Source organism: Rattus rattus, chromosome 6 (genome assembly GCF_011064425.1).
Source record: "Rattus rattus isolate New Zealand chromosome 6, Rrattus_CSIRO_v1, whole genome shotgun sequence".
NCBI lineage: Eukaryota > Metazoa > Chordata > Mammalia > Rodentia > Muridae > Rattus > Rattus rattus.
Window position 1 is genome coordinate 12,482,294 of NC_046159.1, and position 25,428 is coordinate 12,507,721.

The 25,428-nt window shown below is 47.1% G+C and overlaps 1 protein-coding gene across 3 annotated transcripts; it reads left to right on the plus strand.

Annotated features, from left to right (window-relative positions):
- The first annotated feature begins 7,268 nt into the window (after positions 1-7,268).
- Arhgdib (Rho GDP dissociation inhibitor beta) lies at positions 7,269-25,406 on the plus strand. Of its 3 annotated transcripts, XM_032905511.1 has the most exons (7): positions 7,314-7,347; positions 7,455-7,528; positions 15,225-15,417; positions 16,742-16,825; positions 19,443-19,519; positions 22,442-22,505; positions 24,745-25,406. In XM_032905511.1, exons 3-7 carry the CDS (start codon positions 15,240-15,242, stop codon positions 24,942-24,944), a joined length of 603 nt encoding a protein of 200 aa, XP_032761402.1. In that variant the 5' UTR covers positions 7,314-7,347; positions 7,455-7,528; positions 15,225-15,239; the 3' UTR covers positions 24,945-25,406. The 3 variants fall into 3 exon arrangements, with proteins under 3 accessions (XP_032761404.1, XP_032761402.1, XP_032761403.1); XM_032905513.1 differs by lacking the exon at positions 7,455-7,528 and having other exon boundaries at positions 7,269-7,347; XM_032905512.1 differs by lacking the exons at positions 7,314-7,347; positions 7,455-7,528 and adding an exon at positions 7,675-7,779.
- Positions 25,407-25,428: the final 22 nt, after the last annotated feature.

The window sequence follows — 25,428 nt, forward strand, 5'->3', positions numbered from 1 at the left end:
CGGTCTGCGAAGATAGGCTTGAGTGTATGTGCAGTTGAGGCACCGGGCGTGCACACCCTGGCTGGCAGCGTGGGACATGTGCACAGGCTGAAGAGCACAGATCGCTTGAGGCTACAATAATGGCGTGTGCTGGGAGGGAGCTCCGGGCCAGGGCGCTGTTGAATGGCGGTGGCTGCTGTGATGAGTGTAACTTCCTCCCAGCAGCTGGAAGCCGCAGCCCAGTACTTCTGAAGTCCGCGGTGGGGGTGGGGGAAGCGCCTGAATTATCGTGTTCTGTATTCCAGCAACCTGTACACAGTTCTTGTGGCGGGCTGTGGAACACAGTCCAAAGGGGACGGGGGCGGGGGGAACTGTTTTTCTCCTGGCTGCAGCGGGCAGCCAAGCAGGGATCGTGGTGGGCAGAGCACAGGAGTCTCTCTTCGCCCTCACTTTTGTGCAAGTGTAGGGTCCGCAGCAGGTCGCAGGTGTGGGAAAGTGAGTCTCACAGAGGCCCTGGCAGAACACAAGGGGCGGGGCCAGACCCACTTTTCACAGGGCGAACCAGGAGCTTCATCGGGCTGCACCAACAGGGAGGGGGGAGCGGAAGCCTACACTACAGATCGCTATCGAGAAAGTGCCAGTTTAGAGGTCACGTAGAGATGCTGCTTTCTGCTTACTGTGAGTTAGACCAAGACATCACAGTAAGTAGGGACAAGGCTGCGAAGATAGAGCCATGCGTGAGAATAGGGTTATTAATTTCAGCTACTAGCATTCTACTAGCTCTGAATTGGTGGCCCTGAGCACACAGAGAGCAGTTTACCCAGGCCCTGCCTGGGATTCTCAGCAGTGAGAAAGAAACTGTCCCAAAGGAGAGAGGAAAATCTCACCCAAGGGAAAATGTCCTAGAATGAGGGTCAGTGAAAAGACTGAATGTATCTGTCTTCAAGGGCAGCACAGGGGTAGCTGGGAGCTCAACAACTGTCTCCTGGGACCATGCAGACTTTTACTCTGACCAGTGTGGGGAGGGGGCTTTCCAGTTCTCTGAAGTTTAGGCTAGTGAGAGCCTCGGATCTCCATGTGATAGCAGGGGAATGGAAACCTGTAGAGTTTCTAAATCTGAGGTTCGGCACCATATGATGTGTTTATAAAAAGATAAAATAGAGGGGATATGTTTTATGGAGGTGTGGGGGAAGGGGGTGCCTCTGCGGTTCCAGGTTGAGGCATCTTTTGGAGGGAGCAGAGGGTAGTAGAGGCAGAGAGAGAGAGAGAGAGAGAGAGAGAGAGAGAGAGAGAGAGGAAGGAGGGGAGGAGGGAGGAGGAGGAGGAGGAGGAGGAGGAGGAGGAGGAGGAGGAGGAGGAGGAGGAGGAGGAGGAGGAGAGGAGGAGGTAGGGATTTAGCTAGTGGTAGAGCGCCTTTGCAAGCTCAAGGGCCTGTTCGGTCCCCAGCTAAAAAAAAAAGAAAAGAAGAAGAAGAAGAAGAGGAGGGAGGAGGAGGAGGAGGAGGAGGAGGAGGAGGAGGAGGAGGAGGAGGAGGAGGAAGTGGACACTGGCCATGAGCACGTGGAGAGAGAAGGGGAAGGAACAGGGAGAGAGTGGGGCAGGAAGGCAAGAGCAAGAGAGAAGCAAGAGAATAAGAGAGAAAGGAGGGGGCAAGTAGCCCCTTTTATAGGGAGTCAGGCATACCTGGGTAGGGGGGTAGATCTTAGACAGAATGCTAACACACACACACACACACACACACACACACACTGTTGACATTTAGTCTAGGCTCCACCCCACAGTTACCTGGCAATGTCCAGGTATGTCTGACTCATTATAAGAGAAGCTCTTTGTCCCTCCTCTCTCTCTCTCTCTCTTACTCTCTCATTCTCTTACTCTCTTTCCCTCTCTGTCCCTTCTTTCCTCATTCTCCTCCAAGTGCTCATGACGGATCTCTCCTCCTCCTCCTCCTCCTCCTCCTCCTCCCTCCCTCCCTCCCTCCCTCCCTCTCTCCCTCTCCCCCCTTCTCTCTCCCCATTTCCTTTCTTTTAACTCCTGTTACAGTGACCCTGGATGGCACACATCCAAGAAGAGGTTGTGTGCTTCCTTACAAGTTTCTGTCAACCTACCATTTTCTTACAATCACAACGATCTGAAAAGGTCCTAAAGGATTTTACAAGGAAAGATCAATGCAGAAGCAATCAAGTCAATGTTGACTGTGTGGGTCTGTCGGCACGGCTGCTCAGCCCCACTTCTCCCTTTGCTTCACTGAAGCCAGCCTGCCCTCTCCAGGCCCTCTTCCTCTTCCCCTACCAGCTACCTACAACTTCTGCTTTCAGAGACCCTGTTCCCCAGTGTATTGTTCTCTTATACTCGTTCTGCCGCATTTGTCGATAGCCTAGGACGGGCGTGAGCAGTGTTCTGGCCCCTGAGAAAGGAGTGGATGGAATGAAATCATTGTTGTGGGAGGGTTCTCACTCTCCAGGAGAAATGGCAGTAAACCGAGGGAAATATGTACAGAAAATATGTTTCATTATTTCATGTTATATATAAAAATAAATCTGAGTAATCTGTGGACACAATTTTAATTTTTCACTACAGTTATTTATTTTTGGGGAGAACATGTTTGTGTAGGGGTATGCTATTGTTTGTGTGTGTGCGTATGAGTGTGTGTGGGTGAGTGTGTGTGCATGCATGTGTGTGAGTGTGCATGTATGTGTGTGTGCATGTGTGTGAGTGTGCATATGTGAGAGTGTACGTGTGTGTGCATGTGAGTGTGTGTGGGTGAGTGTGTGTGCATGCATGTGTGTGAGTATGCATGTATGCATGTGTGTGTGCATGCATGTGTGTGAGTGTGCATGTATGTGTGTGTGCATGTGTGTGAGTGTGCATATGTGAGAGTGTACGTGTGTGTGCATGTGAGTGTATGTGTGTGTGTGTGTGCATGCATGTGTGTGAGTGTGCATGTATGCATGTGTTGTGCATGTGTATGTGCGCACAAGTGTGCAGGTGAGTATGTGTGTGCATGCATGTGTGTGAGTGTGCATGTATGTGTGTGCGCATGTGTGTGAGTGGGCATGTGTGTGTGTGTGTGTGCAGCCTGTGTGTGTGCATGTGAGTGTGTGTGGGTAAGTGTGTGTGCATCTATGTGTATGAGTGTGTGTGTGAGTGTGTGTGCGCGTGCAACCTGTGTGTGTGAATTCTCTTCCTCTGCCATCTGGATGGAACTCAGATTGTCACGCTCGACGAGTCCTTTTCCATGCTCAGCCATCCCTCCAGTCTCTCTTTAGATGTGTGGCTTGAGAGGACCTCTTCGGTGGCCTAATATCTGAGTAGAAATCCAAGAAAGACAAGAAGCAGATCATGCACAAGACTCTAGGAAGAGACTCCTCCCTGCAGAGAGAATCGCTCTCCACACTAGGAAACAACTTTCGGTGATGAGACGAGAGAAACAGGAGCTTGCAAAGGAGTAAACGGCAGACAAGGGTAGGGATGAGTGTTTTCCAGGAGCCAGGTGAGTGTATTGGTTAGGTGCTGCCGTGTGACAAACAAGCCCCAACTTGAATGGACAAAGCAGAAGTAACGGTGTCTCTTCTGGGTCAGGTCAGGTCACAGCTGGGTGGCTTCTGTTCAGGTCTTAGATCATAACGAGGTGTCAGCCAGGACTGTTTATCTGTTCAGGAGATTCACTTCCAGAATGGCCCACTCACGTGATCTGGGCAGAAAGCTGGAGGGATTTTTTTTCTCCCATTAATTGTTATTGCATATATATATATATATGTATATATATGTATACATATATATATATATATACATATATATATATATATATATATATATATATATCTTCCTGAACATGGACAGCTCGGCCTGTATGTTACTTGCATTGTGTTTTCAGAACGGTTTTGACACTGCACAAACCATCGCTGTGCTCTTCCCTGGGCACTCCCACTCCCTGCACTTCTTTGTGTGGGGGTTGAAGCCTTGTGGGCTTTTCTCAGTCCACTTTCGCCCGTCCATGGATGTTGTTCTTGTTGGGTTCACACTCAGGCGGTCATGTTTGTGAGGCTTCGTGGGTGCAGGTTCTGAGGTTACTAGGAGATACAATCTCACATCAAACTCTCAGGCCTTCTGGCTTTTTGTAATCTTCCCACACCCTCTTCTGCAATGTTGTCTGAGCCTTAGATGTGGGGGTGTTTTGTGGATGTATTCATCGGGACCGAGGGCCAGAGCTCTGAATTTCAGTGAGGTGTGGTTTTCTGCAGGGGTGTCTGTCTGTTGCAAAGAGAAGTTTTCTTTATGAGGGGTGAGGGCTCCATTTATCTTTGGGTACACTACGGGCAAATGTTTATAGATGGTGGTCCGAGATTATGCTGTTTTAGTAAAGAAACGGCTGTAAATTCTCCACCAATAACCATGGCTGGCTTCTTAGCACTGGGTCGTTAGCTAGGTTTCCTGTACCACCATGGTCTCCTCTTGTTGAGCAGGCCTTAACTCCAATGAGAAGGTATTTGCATTTATAGCGCAACTATCCACTGTATTTAAAAAGTTATCTTTACCTGCATATTATCTTGCAATTTATACAATAGCTCTGTTTTTGGACTTTATTAACTTTGTGAAGTATAATTATGCAGTTTTCTGTTTGCTTATTTGTTCGTTTGTCACTGGTGAAAAGGATTTACTATTCAGCCATGTAGCCCAGGCTAACATACTGACCTTGAATCTGAGATCCTCTTGCCTCAGCCTCCTGCGTGCTGGTTTTCAGACTTGTACCCCGTCTTAGTTAGAGATGCTATTGCTCTGATGAAACACCACGAACAAAACCACTTGGGAAGTGTATCAGTCAGGGTTCTCTAGAGTCACAGAACTTATGAAATGTCTCCCTATATTAAGGGAATGTACTGGAATGACTTACAGTCTGCAGTCCAACTAACCCAACAATGGCCAGCTGTGAATGGGAAGTCCAAGAATCTAGTAGTTTCTCAGTCCCACGAGGCTAGTTGTTCCAGCTGCTCTTCTGTATAACCTGGAATCCTGCAGAAGTCGGTTCCAACAGATGTGCTGGCAAGTAAGTGCAGGCAGGTGAAAAGAGTGAGTCTTCCTTCTTCCGATGTCCTCAGGTAGGTCTCCAGAAGAAGGCGTGGCCCAGATTAAAGGTGTGCACCACCTCGCCTGGATCTGGAATTTACTTTGTCCCCCGCAGGTCTCGGACTCAGGGATCTGCTTACCTCAGTCTCCTGGAATTAAAGGCATGGATTACCTTGCCTGGGCCTCAAGATCTCCATGTCGGATCAGGTCAGAAACCTGTGTCTTCCGGCCTCAACATCTGGATCAGAGGTGTGCCCTCCATTTCTGGATTGTGGTCCATTCCAGATGTAGTCAAGTTGACAACCAGGTAGGAACACCTAGACAGGAAGGGAAGGGACTAGGCTGACATAGCATAGTCCATCAAAGGAAGAAGCCACACCAGAAATTCAAACAAGGGGGGGTGGCGAGCTGTACAGAAGCCATGGAGGTGCTGCTTACTGGCGTTATCCTCATGGCTTGCTCAGCCTGCTTTCTTATAGAACCCAGAACCACCAACCCAGGGGTGGCACCACCCACAATGGGCTGGACTCTCCTTATCAAATGGAGGTATTTTTATCAAGCGAGGTTCCTTCCTCTCAGCTGACAATAGCTTGTGTCAAGGTGACATAAAATCATCCAGCATCCAGCCCACAATGCCCCCTCATGTCCTTATTCGCTCCCTAGGTCAGTCTGTTTTCCTCTACTGTATGACTGCTGGCCTCTTGGTCACTCTGGTTCTACTTACCCTAAGGACAAAATGTAGTCTGTCAATTACTTGCATTAGACTCTATTAGTTATTAATAGGACCCAGCCACCCCCAAATAATCAAGGTAAAGTCCTATGGATTTATTTAATCAGCTAAGCACAATTATTGGGGGGGGGTTACCCCTAATCTATTTTTCTGTACACTACACTGTCTACTTTCCCAGCTTCGATCCCCGAGTGGTTGACGTGTGAGTCCCCTGGGTTATTTATGCTCCATCAGTCTATCCTTGGGACATTTTACTGGGCCACATGCTTCTGGTCTATACGTCTAACGGGAACCTCCTGTTTCCTACCTCTCATTTCTCCTGCCTCCTCCTCTCTCTTTCCTCGTGGTCCCTACCTGGGACCCTCAGCCTGTTCTCCCCAGTAATTGGCTGTAGCCACTTCTATCTAACCAGCAGTTTTAAACTGGGGAATGAGGTTTCCATAGCATCACTTGGTCTACTGAAGATCTGCTTGTTGGGGGCAACCACATCTTGGTGGCCAGTATTTAGCATCTGAATGCATAGCAGCACCAGACCAACCCACCAACATTAGTCCCTGACAGTGACTTTCAAAATAACAAGATCATGGGGCATATTTGGGTGACGAGTGAAGAAATGCCATTTCCCCCAAGTGCCTTTGTTGAGGTGGCAGTCACTAAGTGTATTGATACAGACGGTGATCCTTGAAATGTTAGTGTAATTGAGCATGCACTGCTGACCGTAAGCCATGTTAGAGTAAGTGTACACTGCAACTGTCTTCAGCGAGATCGCACATGGGGCTGGCAGCTTGTTCTCATTTAAATTTATTCGCAAGCCAGTCCTCAAATAGCTTCAGAGTCAATTTTAGCATCCATGTGACCGTCACAGATTTCTGCGTTAGATGATGATGAATTAATGAAGCTGAGTTTTCCTTTACGACCTGCATTCCTAGATGTAACCAACAGCAGTTGTTGTTGCTTTTGTCTTACTTTTGTTTATTCCGTTGAAGGCTTTGTGGTGCGATACACAGCGGCGTCTTCGAATTACAACCTGAATAAAGCTCCGAGAGAGAGAGAGAGAGAGAGAGAGAGAGAGAGAGAGAGAGAGAGAGAAAGAGAGAGAGAACCTATCTGAAGACAAATTATTTAAATTTAGCACCCAGTATATACATTTAACATTCACAATTTCTACTCCTCATTTCCTGCCAGCAAATTGTCTTTCTAGAGAGAAAGAAAGGAAGAAAGAAAGAAAGAAAGGAAGGAAGGAAGGAAGAAAAGGAAGGAAAAGGAAAGGAAACCGATAGGGACTCTATAGGAGCAGAGGTTTGTAGCACACAGTAAAACCTATATATTTTACTGTATTATTACTGTTTGGGGACTCTATGTCTCTCCCCAAGATTATGCTTTTAGACATGCACACACATTCTAATCACACATAGCTATGGGGACCCTCCCCCAGCATGCACACTCATGCGTCTATGTCACATGGGCTAGCTTGCTCCACATGTGTCATTAATTGTCAAGAATGCTGCTCAGACGGCTGATCAGAAGATAGGCAGTGCAGGATTCGAGACAGCCCAGGGTTTCCTCCTCAAGTACGTTTAAAACCTCTCTCTCTCTCTCTCTCTCTCTCTCTCTCTCTCTCTCTCTCTCTCTCTCTCTCTCTCTCTCTCTCTAACTTCCTTCCTGTTCTAACTGCCAGTACTCAGAAGTCAGAGTTGAGAGACAGGCAGAGGTAACCTACAGAGACACACAGGGCGGACAGGAGCCTGGAATGTAAGTTGAATGCCTGAGGTGGGGGGAGGTCGCAGGTGGGCGCAGAGTCAGGCAGGAAATCTCAGAACCACCCTGGGCCCTTGCAGGGGGAGCTGTTGCTGTTTTTAAGAAGGGCGGTTCTTTAAGACACTTCATGATAAGAAAGTGCTAACGAGATTGCTGGGGCAGAAAAGGGGAAGTCAGCCCTGGGAAGGGTGACAAGCTGAAGGAGGTAGGAGAGAGTATCCTGCTACCAGAATGTTCTAGAGAAGGTATCTGGGATACCTGGAATGGGGGGGTGGGGTGGGGGTGCGGCACTGGGTGGTCCCTTGCTAGGCAGGAGCTGGAATTTGGCTAAGCTCAGGGAAAGGAAAAGCCTACCTCTGAGCTGATACCGACCGCCCTGCGTTGGTGGAGGGTGGCTTGTGCTGGGGTGGAGACCGTGCGGTTTCCTGTTTTTAAGCACGCTTTAAAGAGACTGTTTGCAAAGAGAGAAAATATGGTTCAGAGCTGTCAAATACTAAGCCATTAACACAAACAGGGGAATTAAATTCCTGCAGTGGGATGGGCAGGAAGATATTCACTGTGACGGCCAAAAAAACAAAGCGGCCCTCCACATCAAGGGGAACTGGCGCAGACCTGGAAGATGTGGAGAAGACTGTGGGAGAGACACTAGGAAAGTCTGCGTGGGCCCAGCTATAAACGTGGTCAGTGGGCCTTCCAGCTGTCGTGGCCTGAACTTTGGCCTTGCTAGAAGTGCTTTAGACGTGACTCGGTATGCTGTCTTCTCTCTATCAGGTTTTCCAGGCAACAAGTGCCATCTCGGGTAACTTGTAGCATGGGTCTGAGAAACCCTGAGGGAGGCAGACTAACTACCCTTACAGGAAGGCCCCCAAACCACCCCTTCACAAAGACACCAGCAGCCTTGTGAAGTCAGGCTTGGCACACTGGATCCCCACATGCGAACTCAAGAAGAGAGCAGTGGTGACCCGCTGGCTGGTAATTGGTCACCGGCAGGTGCCATCTCTCTCTGTGGCACTTCTAAGTGTGTATCCCTGCCAGGTTCAAATACAGCACAGGCTTAGTGACAAAACGAGGTTATTCTTTTGCGAGACCTTCGGGTTTCTGATAGAACATGATCCATCCAATCTCCCACACTCGGCCAATGAGGAACAACCCGCTAGCTGTCTTAAACCTCATGGGCATCTTCTAGCCCTTAGAATTTGGTCCGTCACCATTTTGGAGAGCGTGGTTCTGTCCCCGGGGTGGGGGTGGGGGGAGAGGGAGGTGTGTGCTTGGAGCAGCCGCACAATTTTGTTTCCACTGGAAGCTCAGAACAGCAGAGTTATTCTGAGGGGAATTTATGGGAATACGATATGTGACAAACTTGAGCTAGCAGGAAGGGAGAAGGAGCCCTGTGGGGTGAAAATTAAGCAGAGAGAAGACAGATAGCATTGGCTCAGAGCCCTCTGTGTGCCAAGCCCGGTATTGAGAAACTCGACATTTTCATACTCAGAGAATGGAGAAGAGAATTAAGGAAGTGTTGTGTAGTTCATCTACTGGGATGGTAGATGACAGCCTTAGACGTTGTCTGTGGGAGAAGACTCCTCTAATCCCACACCGGGCGTGCCTTTGCTGCTCTGATATGGACTACGTTGGTGGACAGTGGGTTGAGTCCCAGGCAGAGTCTACAGTGGCCCCAGGCCTTGCTTGCTTCTGAAAGATCACGGGTGCTTTCATTCACACAGTGAGATCTTACCAAGTTGTCCTTTACTGCTAATACTCTGGTTTCCTCAACCGAGGCTGGCCACAACTCCACGGATCCTTCCCCGGGGGTCTGATGATCTCAGTGTCCATGAAATTGTCTCTGACTTCTCACATTAATTTAGAACCTTGGTGACTGCGTCTAGTTCGTTTTTGCCTAGTCATGGCTTCCGGAGTGCAGCTGTCTTTGAAGATGGTTTAAAGCAGTATTTGTGAAAGAAGAGGGTCACGCAGTGGGGGGAGAAGCATAGTAGAGTGACTCTTACTCTTATCTCTTTTCTGCACCAAAAGGCAGAGCTGGGAGAGCGTGCTTGGAATGCGCAGGCAGGAAGTAGATTGTTTCTCTGAGGAAGGGAAAGGTGAACCTCTGGTTCTCAGTGGCAGGGGTGGGGCCAGACTTTAATCGTAGCCTTTGACAGGCAGGGCAACTCTGTGAGTTCCAGGTCAGCCCCGGGGTACGGAGTGAGACCCTGTCTTTAAAAAACATGGCGGCGGGATATTTTTAAGATGAGAGAGAGAGAGAGAGAGAGAGAGAGAGAGAGAGAGAGAGAGAGAGAGAGAGAGGGGGAGAGATATCGAGATCTTTCTGGAATCACGCCCCCTTCATTGCACCTTACAAGGGGGTTTCCTCTCCTCTCAATCAGTAGCTTGGATCTTCCTGTCCAGTTTTGGATGCCCATGCAGCTGACTTGGGAGGAAATGGCCTTGAGATGCCCCAGAAAGAGCCAACTCTTTTATGTGGCCAGAAATACTGAAGGGGTTTCTCCAGAAGTGACAGAAGAGGCCTTTGTGGATGCCCTGGTAAATAATCTGGGGTCTCCCGAAGCCAGGCAGTAGCGAAGCCAGCAGTTCTCAGCAAGAACCCAGCTCTGGGCTCTGGGCTCTGGGCTCTGGGCTCTGGGCTCTGGGCTCTGGGCTCCGGGCTCTCCCTACTGTGGGAAATCCCCTGCCCCTGCTCTTCCCACCCCCACCGCATACCTCCCTCCATTTCTTTCTTAGTGACTCAGAGGTGCAGGGTAAGACCCCAGCCGACCCAGCCTTGCAGTGTAGTTAGACCGCCCTGCATTTTTCCCAGAGCTAGAGGCGGTTTCTCTGACTACTCATCTATCTTCTCCTTCAGAGCGAACCTTCAGCCAGGCAAAGGATCAAGAAAATAAAATCTAAAACGGGATTGTTGATGCTAGGTATTTTGAAAAAAAAAAATACAGTAGTCATTGTCCCATTTTCACATTGGATTTCATTTCTAAATAATCCTCACAAGTTCCTAAACTTCAGGCAGGTCCTGTCCTCTCTCCACAGAGAAACAGACTGCTGCATACTAAGGAGGAAGGACTCCACACCATCGGTTTATACCCAGGGGAAGCACTTCCTGCTTAGGAAGTTACGTCCCACAAAAGACATAGTAGCAGGGCCAGGAAGGAAGATGAGGAAAGGAAGTAATATTTATTAAACATCCACTGGCCAATACAGTTCACGGTTCAGCCTTTTGATGCTGTGAGGAAGGCTCGATTTCCCTACCTCTCTGGTGGATGTTAGTGGCTTGCTTAGGTCCTATAAGAAGTCAGTTTCAAAGCCAGGCTTTGAGTCCCTTGTCCAACTTCCTCAAAGTCCACACTTTATCAAACATGAACATCATGTTGCTAAATTCACCTGGGATGGGATTTATTTCCTGCTAGCATAAAATCTCATTGTTTTCATGACCATCAACTCATATGAAGCTATATTAACAGTCAGACATGAGGTTAAGTCGTAGTTACTAATTTCTCCTATATTTTTCTGTTCCTGAAACACGTAGCTCACATTGTCTCCCGCACAGTATCTGGTGATTCCTTGCAATAATTCATGGGATGCACCAAGTGTGTCATTGCCAAGCTTTTACTGGGATCAGTTCAGTAACTGTTTGCAGCTGTTTTCACCATAGTCTTTGTGTCGCAAAAGGTTTAGGTAAAAGAAAGGTGATTTACATCTTAGGGGGGTAAAAAGTAAATTATGTATGTTGTATTTTTATAAAACCAAGGTATAATGTGGCAGGGGGGAGCACCTCCACAGGCCCTGCCAAGGTGCTCCCCTGAGAAATCACCACCATAAGACAGGCCTTGTATAAAAAAGGAAGTTTATTGGGGGAAGAAAAGGGGACCCAGAAAAGGGGTAGAGGCAGAGAGGGGCAGAGAATGAGAGAGAGGAAAGAGGGGGACACCAGCTGGGGACAAGTGGGGGAGGAGAAAGAGAGAGAGAGAGAGAGAGAGAGAGAGAGAGAGAGAGAGAGAGAGAGAGAGAGAGAGAATATTGTAAGCCACACCTGGCTCCTGTTGGGCAGAGCCTAGAGGAGTTGCCGTCCATGTGAACTGTAGCACCTTTAAGAGAGTGGTATGAAATTTAAATAATTAAACACAGGTATTCTTCCCTCAAATACACTGATGAGGTGAAGTAACCGAACAGGGATTCAGCCGTCACACAACTGCAGGCTGTAAGACACAGAGAGAGGCTGGGGACAGCGACTCATCTAAAGACCATCCCTCAAGATGAAGAGAGGAGGGGTCCTCGTGGCTACAAAACATGCCCAAGAGTTCACTCCCGGAGAGCCAGAACCAACCTCCATATGTGAGGAGGGCTGTTGAGGAAGGAGATAATCACCCCCAAATCGAATGGATCTAACCACTAGCCATGTGGCTACACTCATAAGACACAGATGTCTTATGACATCTCACTCTGTATATCCAACATTTTGGGAGGATGATTAGGGTCTTGGTTTTTGGGTTCAATCTCAATGATGTAGCAATGCCTGAGGAGGAAGAAAGCTTCCTCCACGGCAATCAACTGGACTGCATTCACCAGAAAGTTTACAGGTTTAACCTTAGACAGTGTCTCAGACAATGACAAGAGTATGAAGGTCTTCAGGGTCCGTGAGTCTGTGGACTAAAGGAATAGAGAATCATATCTCTATTCTTGTCCTCTTTGGACTGAAGACCAGAGTGACTATTATATTTTTAAAGAGTGTTTTTATTTTTACTTTTATGTGCATGGCTGTTTTGCATGCATGTTTGTGTGCATACCATAGAAGCAAGAAGAGGGGGACGGATCTCCTAGAGTTACAGATGGTTATAAGCTACTGCACGGGTGCTGGGAATCAAAACCGAGTCCTTTGGGAGAGCAGCTGGTGCTCTTGGCCGCTGAACCATCTCCCCAGCCTCTGCTTATTCGGTTTTTTCAAACAAGTCCTGTCATCTCCAAAACGTGAAGGATCGCCAATCAAACCAGTGGGACCTTATAGAAATCATCAACTTCCACTTCCTCCCTGGCTCTGACCAGCAACTTAAATGTCAGCGTGCTCTGAAGGGAAGGGTTTGTAAACAGTGGTCGCTCACCAACAAGCTGTGGCTTTCTTGCCGCTTCGAATGGAGAATCACCTTTCCAGATATTTTGTGTTCATTACCGTACTAGCCACCTTCCCACAGCAAGCGACTTTGGATCATCTGGTCTCACATCTTTTTCTCATGCTGCAATTTTGCCAAGTTATTGTAATGTGGCTCGGGAATTCCCGCCTTTCCTGCACCGATACCAGATTCCATACATTGTCTTCTACTCTTCGACGTCTTTAAAAAGTTATCTCTGTATTACAAAACATTTATCAGTTTGCAATTAATTGTGAAAAATTTAAATAACAATAAACGTAAATGGTAAAGTGATTTCATAATAAGGTTAAAACCCAGATGGTGGAAGAATTGATTTGCCAATGCCCACATAGTGAGAAGTTTGCAAGTCCTAGTCAACCTCTCTTCCCTCTTTCTACTTCTCTCCCCCAACCCTTTCTTCCTCCCTCTTTCTCTTGCTCTTTTCAAGAATTAGAATTTACAGCTTTTGCAAGGTAGTGAGATCTTGAACTAATGACTGGGCGTAATGACACCATCCAACAGTCAGGCGTTCAATGGGGACCTCTAGAACAGAGGCTTTATGTTCCAGAAGGTTCTTTCCTGTGAAGTGAGATGCACCTGTTCATGCAAATGGCCTCATGCTCTGTCGGGTTGCTTATGGATTCTCCGCCCTGGTTATCTGTTAGGCTGTCATGGCCACCAGATGATTCATCTGATTCTTCTTCTCTAACTTGCTCTTCATCAGTCTCTTAAAGGTTGTCCTCAAACTGCTACATCCACCAGCTACATCTTTATTTTTACTACCAGTTCATTCTGTTCTTTCTCCGCATGCTGTTTGGAATACGAGCTGGGTTAGTCTTTATGCTTTCCCTGCTGATCTTCTGAGTCTTCTCTCCTGATCTCCGGAGTCTTGGCTTCAAATGATGCCGGTGGTTCAAGTGAGACAAGGGTTACCATAGGAACTGGCCTACCGGCTTCCTTCCTGTGTAGGAAGTGGACCTGGGCACTGCCATGAGGTTTTCAGAGCTACTCAGGGCTTTGGTGTTTGGCCTGATGCTGTGCTGGAAGACAAACGAACGGACCCTCGTTTCTTTCTCTTCCTTCCTTCATCTCAACCTTTCCTTCAGCCCCTCTCCACACGCCACCATTTCTCTTTCTTCTGTCCCATAAACTTGCTTTTGTTCGTCCTCATTTCTAAATTATTTTCCTTCCTGTTGCGTCAGTAACATTGAAATACAGAACTGCTATCAAATTGGTCTGTCAGTTCCCTCATCCCCGGAGAATTCGCAGACGTTCCCAGTGTCACTATGGATACGATGTGATAGAGAATGTCTTTCTCGTGTGACTAAAGAGAAATGGCGGCTTTGACAATCCTTGCCCAGGCATCACCCAGGTATCTCCCTGGCCTTCGGCCACACCATGACGTTCACAGCTGTGTCATGGGGAGCCAGTCTCTTAACCCTCAGGTCTCAATTTTCCCAGTGATTTGGTGAGAAGGTGGAATATTTTACCTCTTAACCTTGTTTGGACTCTGAAAAGTGGTATTGACAGATGCTCATCAATACTCACACAGAAAAAAGATAATTTTGCTCTATTCCTCCTCAGTTCTGTTTACACAAGTCAAGTAAGTGTAGACACTGATTAGAGAAAGAATGCATCATGATTCGCCCAGGCGAGACTTCATGTGCGTGTGTCCAACCTTTTGACACAGTTCCACAATGTCGTCACATATAAATGTCATGCTCAAGAGTCATGCCACTGAGTTAAAAAAAAATTGAAGAAAAATCTTATACTCTTTAAAGCTATTGATTTTGTATTAGGCCACACTTATAGTTGACCTACAGTATGTAGAGAGCACGAGGTCACTAGAAATAGAGGGAAATACAAAAGAAAATGCGAACTTGGCAGAAGGCCCCGAAAAAGAAATTTGTACTTACCATCTTGCCTACAGGAATTTGAGTCCTTTTCTGTTTGGTGGCATGTCAAAAGAACACAGGATACAGAGTAGAAGGAATCAGTCACCAGTGAAAATCATAAAATGTGGAGCTGCACAAATGTTACGGGTGGGGGTGGGCACTCAAGAAGAACCTAGAACCCACTATCTGCTCTCAAACTATGACTAACAGCGTGGAGTGGGGGCTATTCATATGCGTGGGGCAGACATGACAGGTCTGCTTTCTCCAGGGTTCCCCTTTAAGTTCTGATAAGTGTTCAAGGAAAGAATAAGTTAATGAGAAGTAACTAGCCATTTCACCATCGTCCATCAGTCAGCCTAACTCAGACTGTGCACACTGGGAATAGCACTAGAGGAAAGCTAGCAGTCGGTTCACTGGGATTGTCTGTGCTACGTTTCTTCACTGTAGTGCGTTGCTCAGGAGAAACTTGTTTAGTCTTGTAGCTTTAGTCTCTGAACAAGCCAGAGAAATGATGGGAAATGCTATCTATTTCATGAACTGTGTTGAGGAACAATTTGAAAATCCCTGATGAGGACAGGTCTCTAATAGCAAGCCTAGTAGCTAATGGACCGTCTCTCTCTCTCTCTCTCTCTCTCTCTCTCTCTCTCTCTCTCTCTCTCTCTCAAGTAAGGAACAATCAAGATGACGGAGAAGGATGAACAACCACAGCTGGAGGAGGGAGAGGATGACCTGGACAGCAAGCTCAACTACAAGCCGCCCCCTCAGAAGTCCCTGAAGGAGCTGCAGGAGATGGACAAAGATGACGAGAGTCTAACCAAGTACAAGAAAACACTGCTGGGAGATGTCCCTGTGGTAGCAGGTGTGTGTGTATGTGTGTGTGGTGAGGGGTCAGGGTATGGCCTCCACGGAGACGTGCATTGCTGTTGACCACAGTCAGGAGCAAAGGGCTTCATGGTTAGGTGGGCGAGGCGCCATGTGTACATGCTGCCTAAGGTCATGGACTGTATAATTATGTTTTCTTTGGAGACTGCTTGAGAGTCAGAGGTGAGGCAGACAAAAATTACCCACATGGAGTGCGTAGAATTTCAGACCACTACACTCTATTCTGTTCTCCACCAGTCCCTACTTATTTTCTTTCTTCCTTGGATGTTTCTTCCATTGTCTTAGTCTCCCCTTCTCTCTCTCTCTCTCTCTCTCTCTCTCTCTCTCTCTCTCTCTCTCTCTCTCTCTTGTCACACACACACACACACACACACACACACACACACACACACACACACACACCGGCCAGAACAAGACACGGCGACAGGCCTGAATCTACAATGTCTCAGTATTTGAGACTTATAATTAAGATGGGTCTGTGTCTTAGTTAGCAAGTTGGAGAGAAAAGTGTTGATTTGTCCTATGCTTCCACAATCACAGTGCAGCACTGACGGGAAGACAGGCCAGGAACTCCGGGGAAGAATCTGGAGACAGAAACTGAAGCCGAAGGCCATGAAGGGGTGCTGCTTACTGGCTTGCTCCCCATAGCTTGTCCAGCCTGCTCTCGTGTGGCACCCAGGACCACTACCCACTGTCCATATGAGCTGAGTCCTCCCACAACAACCATGAATTAAGGAAATGCACTATGGGCTTGCTCACGGGCAAGTCTGGTGGGAGCGCTTTCTCAAGCAAGGCTCACTCTTCCAAAATGACTCTAGCTTTGCCAGCTTGACCTAAAAGTAGTCAACACGGGGTTGGGGATTTAGCTCAGTAGTAGAGCGCTTGCCTAGCAAGCGCATGGCCCTGGGTTCGGTCCTCAGCTCCAGGAAAAAACAAACAAACAAACAAACAAACAAAGTAGTCAACACAGTCCATAAATGCCTGAACTAGAAAAATCACAATTCTGCCGTTTCTACAGGAATCAGTACTAAGCATAGTGAACCTGCCAATCTATTTCTATTGCTACATAGAGATTTAATTTTCTCTTTATATTCTCTTCCACCATCTATGATATGAAACACACAGATGCACATGCACACACACATGCCTGCACAGACAGAGGCACACATGCACACACTTACATACACTTACACATGCATGCACACACACACACTACACACATGCTCACTTCCATGCACACACTCATGCAGTTCCCATACAATGCCCTTCCATGTGCTTACGGTTTCTTTTGAACCCTGCAGACCCAACAGTTCCCAACGTGACTGTGACCCGGCTTAGCCTTGTTTGTGACAGTGCACCAGGACCAATCACCATGGACCTTACTGGTGAGTGAACACATCTCTACTGTTTGGAGGGGTCTAAGATGTCACAGGGAAAACTTGGTCTTTTTCCTACTGGAGAAAACTAGTCAGGTGGCCCTTGGAGATGCGCTGGGACCAGTCCACAAACCGTTGCATTCCCAGTGTCCACTGCTTGCCATATTTAATGAAAAATCCAGCTCCCGACTCAATGTAGTGGATCAACCGAGAGTTATACACCTTTGGTGTGCATGTGTGTATTTGTGAACTGTTCTGATTCTGTATTCACGTACATGTGAAAAGTACATATATGTGCATGCATGTGAAGACCAGATGTTAACCTCAGTTATCTGCTTACTGGCTTGGCTTGCTCCCCAAAATGTCTTCAGCCTGTTTTCTTAAAGCACCTGGACCACTAGTCCAGAGGAACCATTGTCCACACGAACTGGGTCCTCCGGCAATAAGCATCAATCAAGAAAGTGCACCCCAGGGTCTCTCACTAGGGCAGGTCAGTCTGAGCTGCTGAGCTCTAGGGACCCACCTGTCCCCACTGCTCCAGAGCTAGCACGCACAGCTTTATTCATTAGGGCAGGGGGTGCTTATTCATTTGTTTCTGAATATCTTAAATGTGGGTTCAGGAGGTCCTTGTGCATGCGGTCCCTTCAGTCTGCAGTTTCTCACCTTTGATAGGTTCAGCTGTGCAGCATTTACTCAGACCTGTGTGTGTTTCCCCGCGTAACAGAAGCTGTTCTCATAGGAGACAGTGCGGGAGGCAATGCTGACCAGACGCTGTGCATCACCAGACTTGCAGTGTTTACATGGTTTGAACACCAGCAAAAGAGTTAATCTTATCCCAGGAATGGCTGGGATACCCCAACGCCTCCTGGATAATGACAGACAGACACTCTCCCGCTCAGCACACCCAAAGCTTAAAGCTCTGTTTCTGAACAATTTCTCTGACAAAACCCGAAGATAACAATCGGTGTTTCTTTTCACCTTTTGTGACTAACAGCCGTTTGCCTCCATTAGGTGGTTTGGAAGGAGATGGGCTGAAATGGGGAAGGTGGGCTTCATGGGAAAACGTTAAGGATTGAGAAAAGGGGTCATGAATCCAAATCAGGGCGCAGTGCCCAAGGTAGATCTGGAAGGGGAGACCTGCCCCCAAATTCAAAGCTTTACGGAAGCCGGCGGGGAAGCACAGGTCTAGAGCAGCCGGTTTAACAGCAGAGCTTCCTCTCACAGGGCATGTGCGATTTACCTTATATGGATATTTCTGTCAAGGGGAGGAAATCAGGGCCTGAGAAGCAGGCTTCCTGTTCAGCTGAAATCAGCAGAGCAGACACCCGCACACACACATGCACGGCCCCACGCTGCTACATCACTTCAGGCACAAACTCGCCCTCTCACCCAGACTCAGGCCTCTTCCTGCACTCGGCTGCGTCATGTGGCCAGGTACAACGGTCAGTTTGCAAGAGTAGGTCTGACGCTGCTGAGGACAAGTCCAGAGGGGAAGGAGGACCAGGGAGAAGACCTTGGTCTCTGTCCTCCTTTCTCAGAAGAGAAAACCTGGGTTTGGTTTTCTGTCCTAGAGAAAGTACTGTGCTAAAGCCATATAATAGTGTTTATGAAGTCAAACACATACCTAAGGATACACATATACATGCACAGACATATGTGCACACATACTCACTTGTATATGCACACATACACAATTGAGCTGTGTGTGTGTGTGTGTATAATGTAAATGCAAGTCCAGTAAATAAGAAGAGAGCACTTACTTAAATAATTATAAAAACTGAAAGCAGTTTTTAAAGCTAGAAAATACCATCTATTACCAATAGTTACTATCAATTGTATGAATTGATGGAGGGGAATTCTCTTGTCTATCAATTCTTTGAAAGCCAAAGGCTGATGCTCTTACTTATCTATATTTTTATATTTCTTTGAAAGAAGCCCTCATGTCTTCATCTAGCTATGCATATGCATGCAGTTTTCAGTAGATGGTATATTAGCTCACTTTTCTCAAGGCTGGTTCGTTGGTTGACACTTTTTTTGTTATTGATAACAAAAAAAATATAGTCATCTTCTTGAGTACTGATTGGAAGTTGTGGGAAAAAAGAGATTTATCTTCACAAAGAATTATGGGGAAAAAGTATATTTTTGGCATTGACATTAAACTGAAGGAAAACCCTTTACTATGTTACTGTTTTTTTTTTAAAAAAAAAGAAACTAAGCTGTAAGATTTCAGCTAGTGTGTATGTGTGTGTCTGTGTGTGTCTGTGTGTGTGTCTGTGTGTGTGTCTGTGTGTGTGTCTGTCTTTGTGTGTCTGTCTGTGTGTGTGTCTGTGTGTGTCTGTGTGTACATGTGTGTGTGTGTGTGTGTGTGTGTCTGTGTGTGTGTGTCTGTGTGTCTGTGTGTGTGTGTGTCTGTGTGTGTCTCTGTGTGTGTGTGTGTCTTTGTGTGTGTCTGTGTGTGTGTCTGTGTGTGTGTGTGCCTGTGTGTACTCTAATCTCACATGTGTTCTGAGAGGATCCTTATGAATCATGTAACCCAGGTGGGCCCAGCAGAAGTGGCTGAACCTTAGCTTTCTTTCTTTATGTGGCAGCTTCCGGGGATAGTAACATTGTAAATGCTCTTCTGCAGGTGATCTCAAGGCCCTCAAAAAGGATACATTTGTGCTAAAGGAAGGTATCGAATACAGGGTCAAGATTAACTTCAAAGTAAGTATCTCCTGCAGGTGCTCTGAACTTTCCTGTGACCCATTTCTTGCCTTGTTGTGCTGGTTGACATCACTGTTGTCCTGGGGGTTGGTTGTCCTGGTCTTCCTTTCCCCAGCTTGGTTCTGGAATAACCTGTTTCCACTTATGAGCTCTTCCTGTGGAGACCCACCCTTACTTCCCAACCTTTCCCTAGCTAGCGGGGACACCTCAGCCTCTCCGTCCACTGTCATCCTTTCTCGGAACTCCTGCAGCTTCCACCCTGACTCACACACTCCTGGGTATTCCCCCTCACACATCCTAAGCACCCAGAGGCAGGCTAAAATTGCGTGCCCTTCCTACCACTGTTTCACACAACCTTGTAAATGGCAGGTCTTCATGAATATATGGCAAGAAATGGACAAACCAATGATTCAAGGACTAGGAAAAGAAAACAGGCTACTCCAACTCCCCACTGCGTGCAGATGCAGGAACTGTGGGCTTAACAAAATGGCTAGGAATTTCAGTGGCATTTTTTTGGAGCAGGCGGCCAGATAATAGTGAAATTAAGCAAGACAAAGCTCACCTCTCCTGAGTAGACAGACATGAGTAACTATGGATCTCAGAAAAACAACCTTGACTTTGAAAGCAAATAAGTGAGAGATACACTGTTTTGCATCTCAGGGTTTGTTTGTCTTGGCTGTCCGTCATTTCCACTCAGTCATATTCTCCAGAGCTCCACCAGAACGACGCCATCTGCTCTCTCCAGTGCACACCGGGCCCATCTTTCTCCTGGGTGCATGATATGATTCAAGGAGGTTCAACAGCCACCCTCTACCGCATACCAAAATACCTAACGCCTCTTTATCTTGGAAATAGTTGTTGGCACCCCAGAACCTGTCCCTAGAGCTGTTGCCTGCCATATTGTTTATTACTAGAGCAACTGGGGCTCGGGGGAGAGGCTCCCATCTAATATGCACAGGACAACTTCACCTCGGTCTAGGATTTAGTCGTTAACACCACTGTGCTGTCAGTTTAGAAAACTTGTGTTTACACATGAAACCCAAGCAGCAGCTTTTGACTAAGAGGATGGGCGGAGGTCTAGGAATGTAGGTGAGCCTAGAGATGCTTGGGTTGCACATCGGGGTGCAAAGGAACCCCTGAGTCAAGTCCACCTCTGAAGTTTGCCCCAGTGTCCACCAAGGTTAGAACCACTCAGTACCCAAGTAAAGCTCAGTCAGTCTCTAGCTTGTTCCAGCTTGGAGTTACAGTTAGAAGGAACCCAGATCAGGGAATGAGTAATTAAAAAGGTACTTAAATCTTTACTGACATTTCTTGACAAATGTTCAAGGACACTGCGTTTCTCATAGCAGTTACCTACAATCCTCCAGCACTCTGTTTCTCTCGGGGCTCTTCTTATCCTAAAACTGACAACACCCGAGAACCCCGGTCGAGGGTGGTTCTGGGGTCCCCACTGCCCGTTCTCTGCCCCTTAAGTGCATGAAGCACCTCTGACTTCCACAGTCCTCAGGTTCATTCCTGTCATCAAAACTTCTTGCTTCGGGAGTGGGGGCGGGAAGATTCAGTATCGAGGGGGCATGGACGAAGAAGATATTATATAAATATTCAACTTTTTTCCTGCCCTAAATATGTTTCTATTAAGGGGTTCCTCTGCGGAGCCCCACTCACACAGCAGATGCCTCATTTTAAAATTCTTGCTACTGCTTGAACTGTCTTTCCTGCTATGCAGTCCCACTGGGCCCAAGGGTCAGGCCCAAGGCTTGTATAAAGTCGCATTCATTTCCCCGTTCCCTGGGGCTGGCTGTAAGAGTGGGAGTGATTAGGAAGTGAGGCTTCTTCTCATCACCATCTCTCCATGAGGCTGTTTGAAAGAATGAGGCTGAATGAAAGATCTGGAGTTCTTTCATTCCAGCTGCTTTTGGTTGCTTGGCCACACCACTAACCTAGACGGTTTAGACTCCAAGGTGACAGTGCTCACTCTTGGGCTGTTTCACAAACCTCAGGAGAATGAAGGACAGCCCTGGCAGTTTGGTTCCAACTATTGTACCCACTGTGTGCACAGGGGGCCGTAATTATTCTCGGAGGAAATTATCGAAGATGCTTCCATTCTTCTGCTGTTGAACGTTTCCCCAGGCCCTACAGCTAATGAGTCAGTGTCCTCTTTAACTTGTTTGTATAGACATGACCATAGTGAAAAGGTAACAGGCCGCCCACTTCGGGCCCAGGTATAATGAGTCATGGAAAACAAACTGCTAGCTTGTCTGCAATTCCACTCCACCCTGGTGGATTTTCACGGAGGATGTAGGGAAAGTAGCAACAGTTCAGATGATGACCGTGGTGAGAGAGTCTGGAAGTGCATGCTGGGTACCAGTGGGCTCCATCCATTATTTATGGGATGGGTGTTTTGATGACCCCTAACCTTCCCTCCAGGCTCCAGTCTCAGTGACTCGGCCTCTCCTAGGTCTGATTTTCCATTACCACTTTGCTCCCTCTTGTTTGTTTCTCAGAGGCTAGATGGATCATCTCTGAGGATATGGTGTTTGCAGACTTACATAAAATTTTCCATTGGTATTTTTATAACCTTCTCTGAGACAGGGGCTGTGTTTTCGCAGGCAGCATTGAGGAGACAGGGCTAGAGATGATTTCCTAAGCCGCTGAGGAATGAGAAGTGTGGTGAAGAATACCTAGGCAATGCTTTAATCAATAGCCTCCCGAAGAGCAGCTAAGTGGAGAAGTATTTCAGCAACGAAGGATGAAGCCCGCATTGGCAGCATTCAGCCTTGCGATTGGGCCTCTCCAATTCTGGTTCAGCTAGAGGGGATGGGCAGGAAATATTCAAACAGACAAACAAGCAAACAAACAAACAAAACAGAAGAACCAGAAAGAGTTTCTAATCTGAATCGCTTGTGGGCTTCTCACCTCCAGGTGAATAAGGATATTGTGTCTGGCCTGAAGTATGTTCAGCAGACGTACCGGAATGGGATGAAAGGTAAGAGGTTGTCCACAACTACTTCTCTGTGCAATCTCTGCCCCAGACGACCTTTGCTTATAAACTTACAAGAGTTGGTACAGATATAGATGTATGAGTTATATAGGTATATGACGTATATAAGGTATATAGGTATATGAGGTATATAGGTATATGAGGTATTTAGGTGTATGAGGTATATAGGTATATAGGTATATGAAGTATATAGTTACATGAGGTATATAGGTACATAGGTATATGAGGTATATGGGTATATAGGTATATAAATAAATATATAGGTATATAGGTATATGAGGTATATAGGTATATAGGTATATAGGTATATAGGTATATATATATAGGTATACAGGTATATGAGGTATATAGGTATATGATATATATGAGGTATATAGGTATATGATGTATACGAGGTATATAGGTATATGAGGTATATAGGTATATGATGTATACGAGGTATATAGGTATATAGGTATATGATGTATATAGGTATATGGTGTATATAGGTATATAGGTATACAGGTATACAGGTATATGAGGTACATGAGGAAAAGGGAGACAGACATTGAGCCATCATTCAAAATGCCAAGTTCAGACGAGGCAAACTACTAGCCTTCAACATCCGGAATCTGCATTTAAGTTTGTTACTCGTATGGAGAGATTAATCAAGGTGAATTGAAGACAGGGTCATAGAAATATTCATCAGAAGTGAACAAGTGGAGGAAAAAATAGCCCTGTTAGTAAAGGGCTTGCACAAGCACCCGAGTTTGAGGCCCTAGAACCAACAGAAGCAAGCCAGCATGGTGGTAAGAATTCCAGCCTGGAAATGTAGAGACAGGAGGATCCTGGAGTATCACTGGATGACTGACGTAGACTAATTGGTGAGTTCCAGGCCAGTGGAAAGATCTTGTTTCAAAAAATAAAAGAAACAAAACCAAGGTGGATGTCACCTGGGGAGAACACCTGAGGTCAATTTCTGGCCTTTACACGTGCACGCATGCACACACACACACACACACCAAATATTCAAACGTGAAAGCAGTTCACAGGGTAAAAGCACATCAGAAAAACAAGAAAGACGTGCCCTGGGATTGTGTCCTAGGGGTGAGCATCAGGAGTTCCACTGGGGGGTGCAGAGAGACAGTATTCCTGTCTCTTAACCAAGAAGTGAGGAACACTTCTCTCTAGGCTAAGGAAAGCAGTGTAATTGAAGTGTATAACCAACCACCCACTCTTTCCGCTGTCAATCTGGACACACCTTGGGCAGAAAGGTAACCCAAACAATTCCACCTTCCTTCCTGGCCCTTCTTCTGTGTCAGAGGCGGGAACAAAATAACAGAGCCCAGTCCCCAAAGAGACAAAAGGGCCAAGGGAAGTTATTGTTTGATGTGACCACAGGACGTAGGAACCCATCTATGAAATTCCAGAGAAGACTGTGGACCTGAGAAACACTGGTTGGCCTTGCTAATGTCTGCTCTGGTGAAAACCCAGCTCAATTTCCTACTCCCTCCAAGCCCAGAGACGGTGCGGCCTCAGTAGGCAAGCAGCCCCTGGCACGCGTACAGCTGTCCCTCTAAGCTGCAACAGTTCAAAGCGCAGCCGTGCCCGACCTCCCGGCTATCCGCTGCCATTTAAACCCCAGCTGCTCTGAATTCATGCATACCCCAGCGGTCCACTCGTAAGCATGGCTGGCTGACAACTGGTACCAGTTCTCCATTTTTGAACTTTTGACCAATTTGCGGATCTCCCCTCCCATCTAACATTCTAATTCCTAAATTCTACACATCCTGATCACCAGATCTTACAGTAACCCTCTCCAACTAAGAGGCTCATAGAATGACTGCATTCAAGAGGTCCTTGAAGTCTGTTACATAGAGAAAAAGGAATGCCCTACGTGCTGCCAAGCGTAAATAGCTTCAAGACTGGGGCCGGAATGTAGGTCATATCTGTCTGGAGGGATTGTTTGGTCTCTTGAGACAAGATCTCTGGTGTGTGCAGCTTGACCTTGCCATAAACTCGTACCTTAGTTTCCCTGGTGCTACAAACAGAATTGGGCACACATGGCTTAGTTAAAAAAAAAAAAAATAAGAAGAAACTGTTCTAGCTAAAACTGACATTCGGCCAGGCTTGGGCACTGTTGTTTCCACTTCCTCTCGTGTGAGCTGGGCTCCAGCTCTCCCAGTTTTAGTATTGCTTACCTGACACCAGACTCTCACACTAATGGACCTTTCTTCCTTCCCAGTGGATAAAGCTACGTTCATGGTTGGCAGCTACGGGCCTCGACCGGAGGAGTACGAGTTCCTCACTCCAGTAGAGGAGGCTCCCAAGGGCATGTTGGCCCGAGGCACTTACCACAACAAGTCCTTCTTCACCGATGATGACAAGCAGGACCACCTCACCTGGGAATGGAACCTGGCCATTAAGAAGGATTGGACAGACTGAGTGCATCTGTCCATCCCTCCCGCCCGGACCATGTTGATCATCGCGTTCTCCCTCCTCCCTCCCTGTTCCCTGCTGGGTCCTTTATCACACACACACACACACACACACACACACACACACACACCCCTCATCACTGATATGTTTTATCTTACCCCATCTCTCAGAGTGTTCCCTTAAAACCCAGGCTTTGACCCGGCATGTTCCCTCAGTCTCCCCAGAGCAGAGCAAGGCCAGAGTTCTGAAGTTCTCCATCTCATTTAGTGGCCTCCTCTCTTCTCCCAGCTTGAGTCTTGGAGGCCAGGCTGTCGCTCATGGCTCTGTGGCCTTCTGTTCAGAAACTTATTCTTGCCACTGGTTCAACGAATCTCATCACCCTCTCTGCCAATGGGAGCTCTTCTTTGTGGGAGACACTGTAAACAACACCAAAGGAAAAAAATAAAACCACTGTGTGTGTGACTGAGACCCTGCCTTCCTTTTCCCTTCC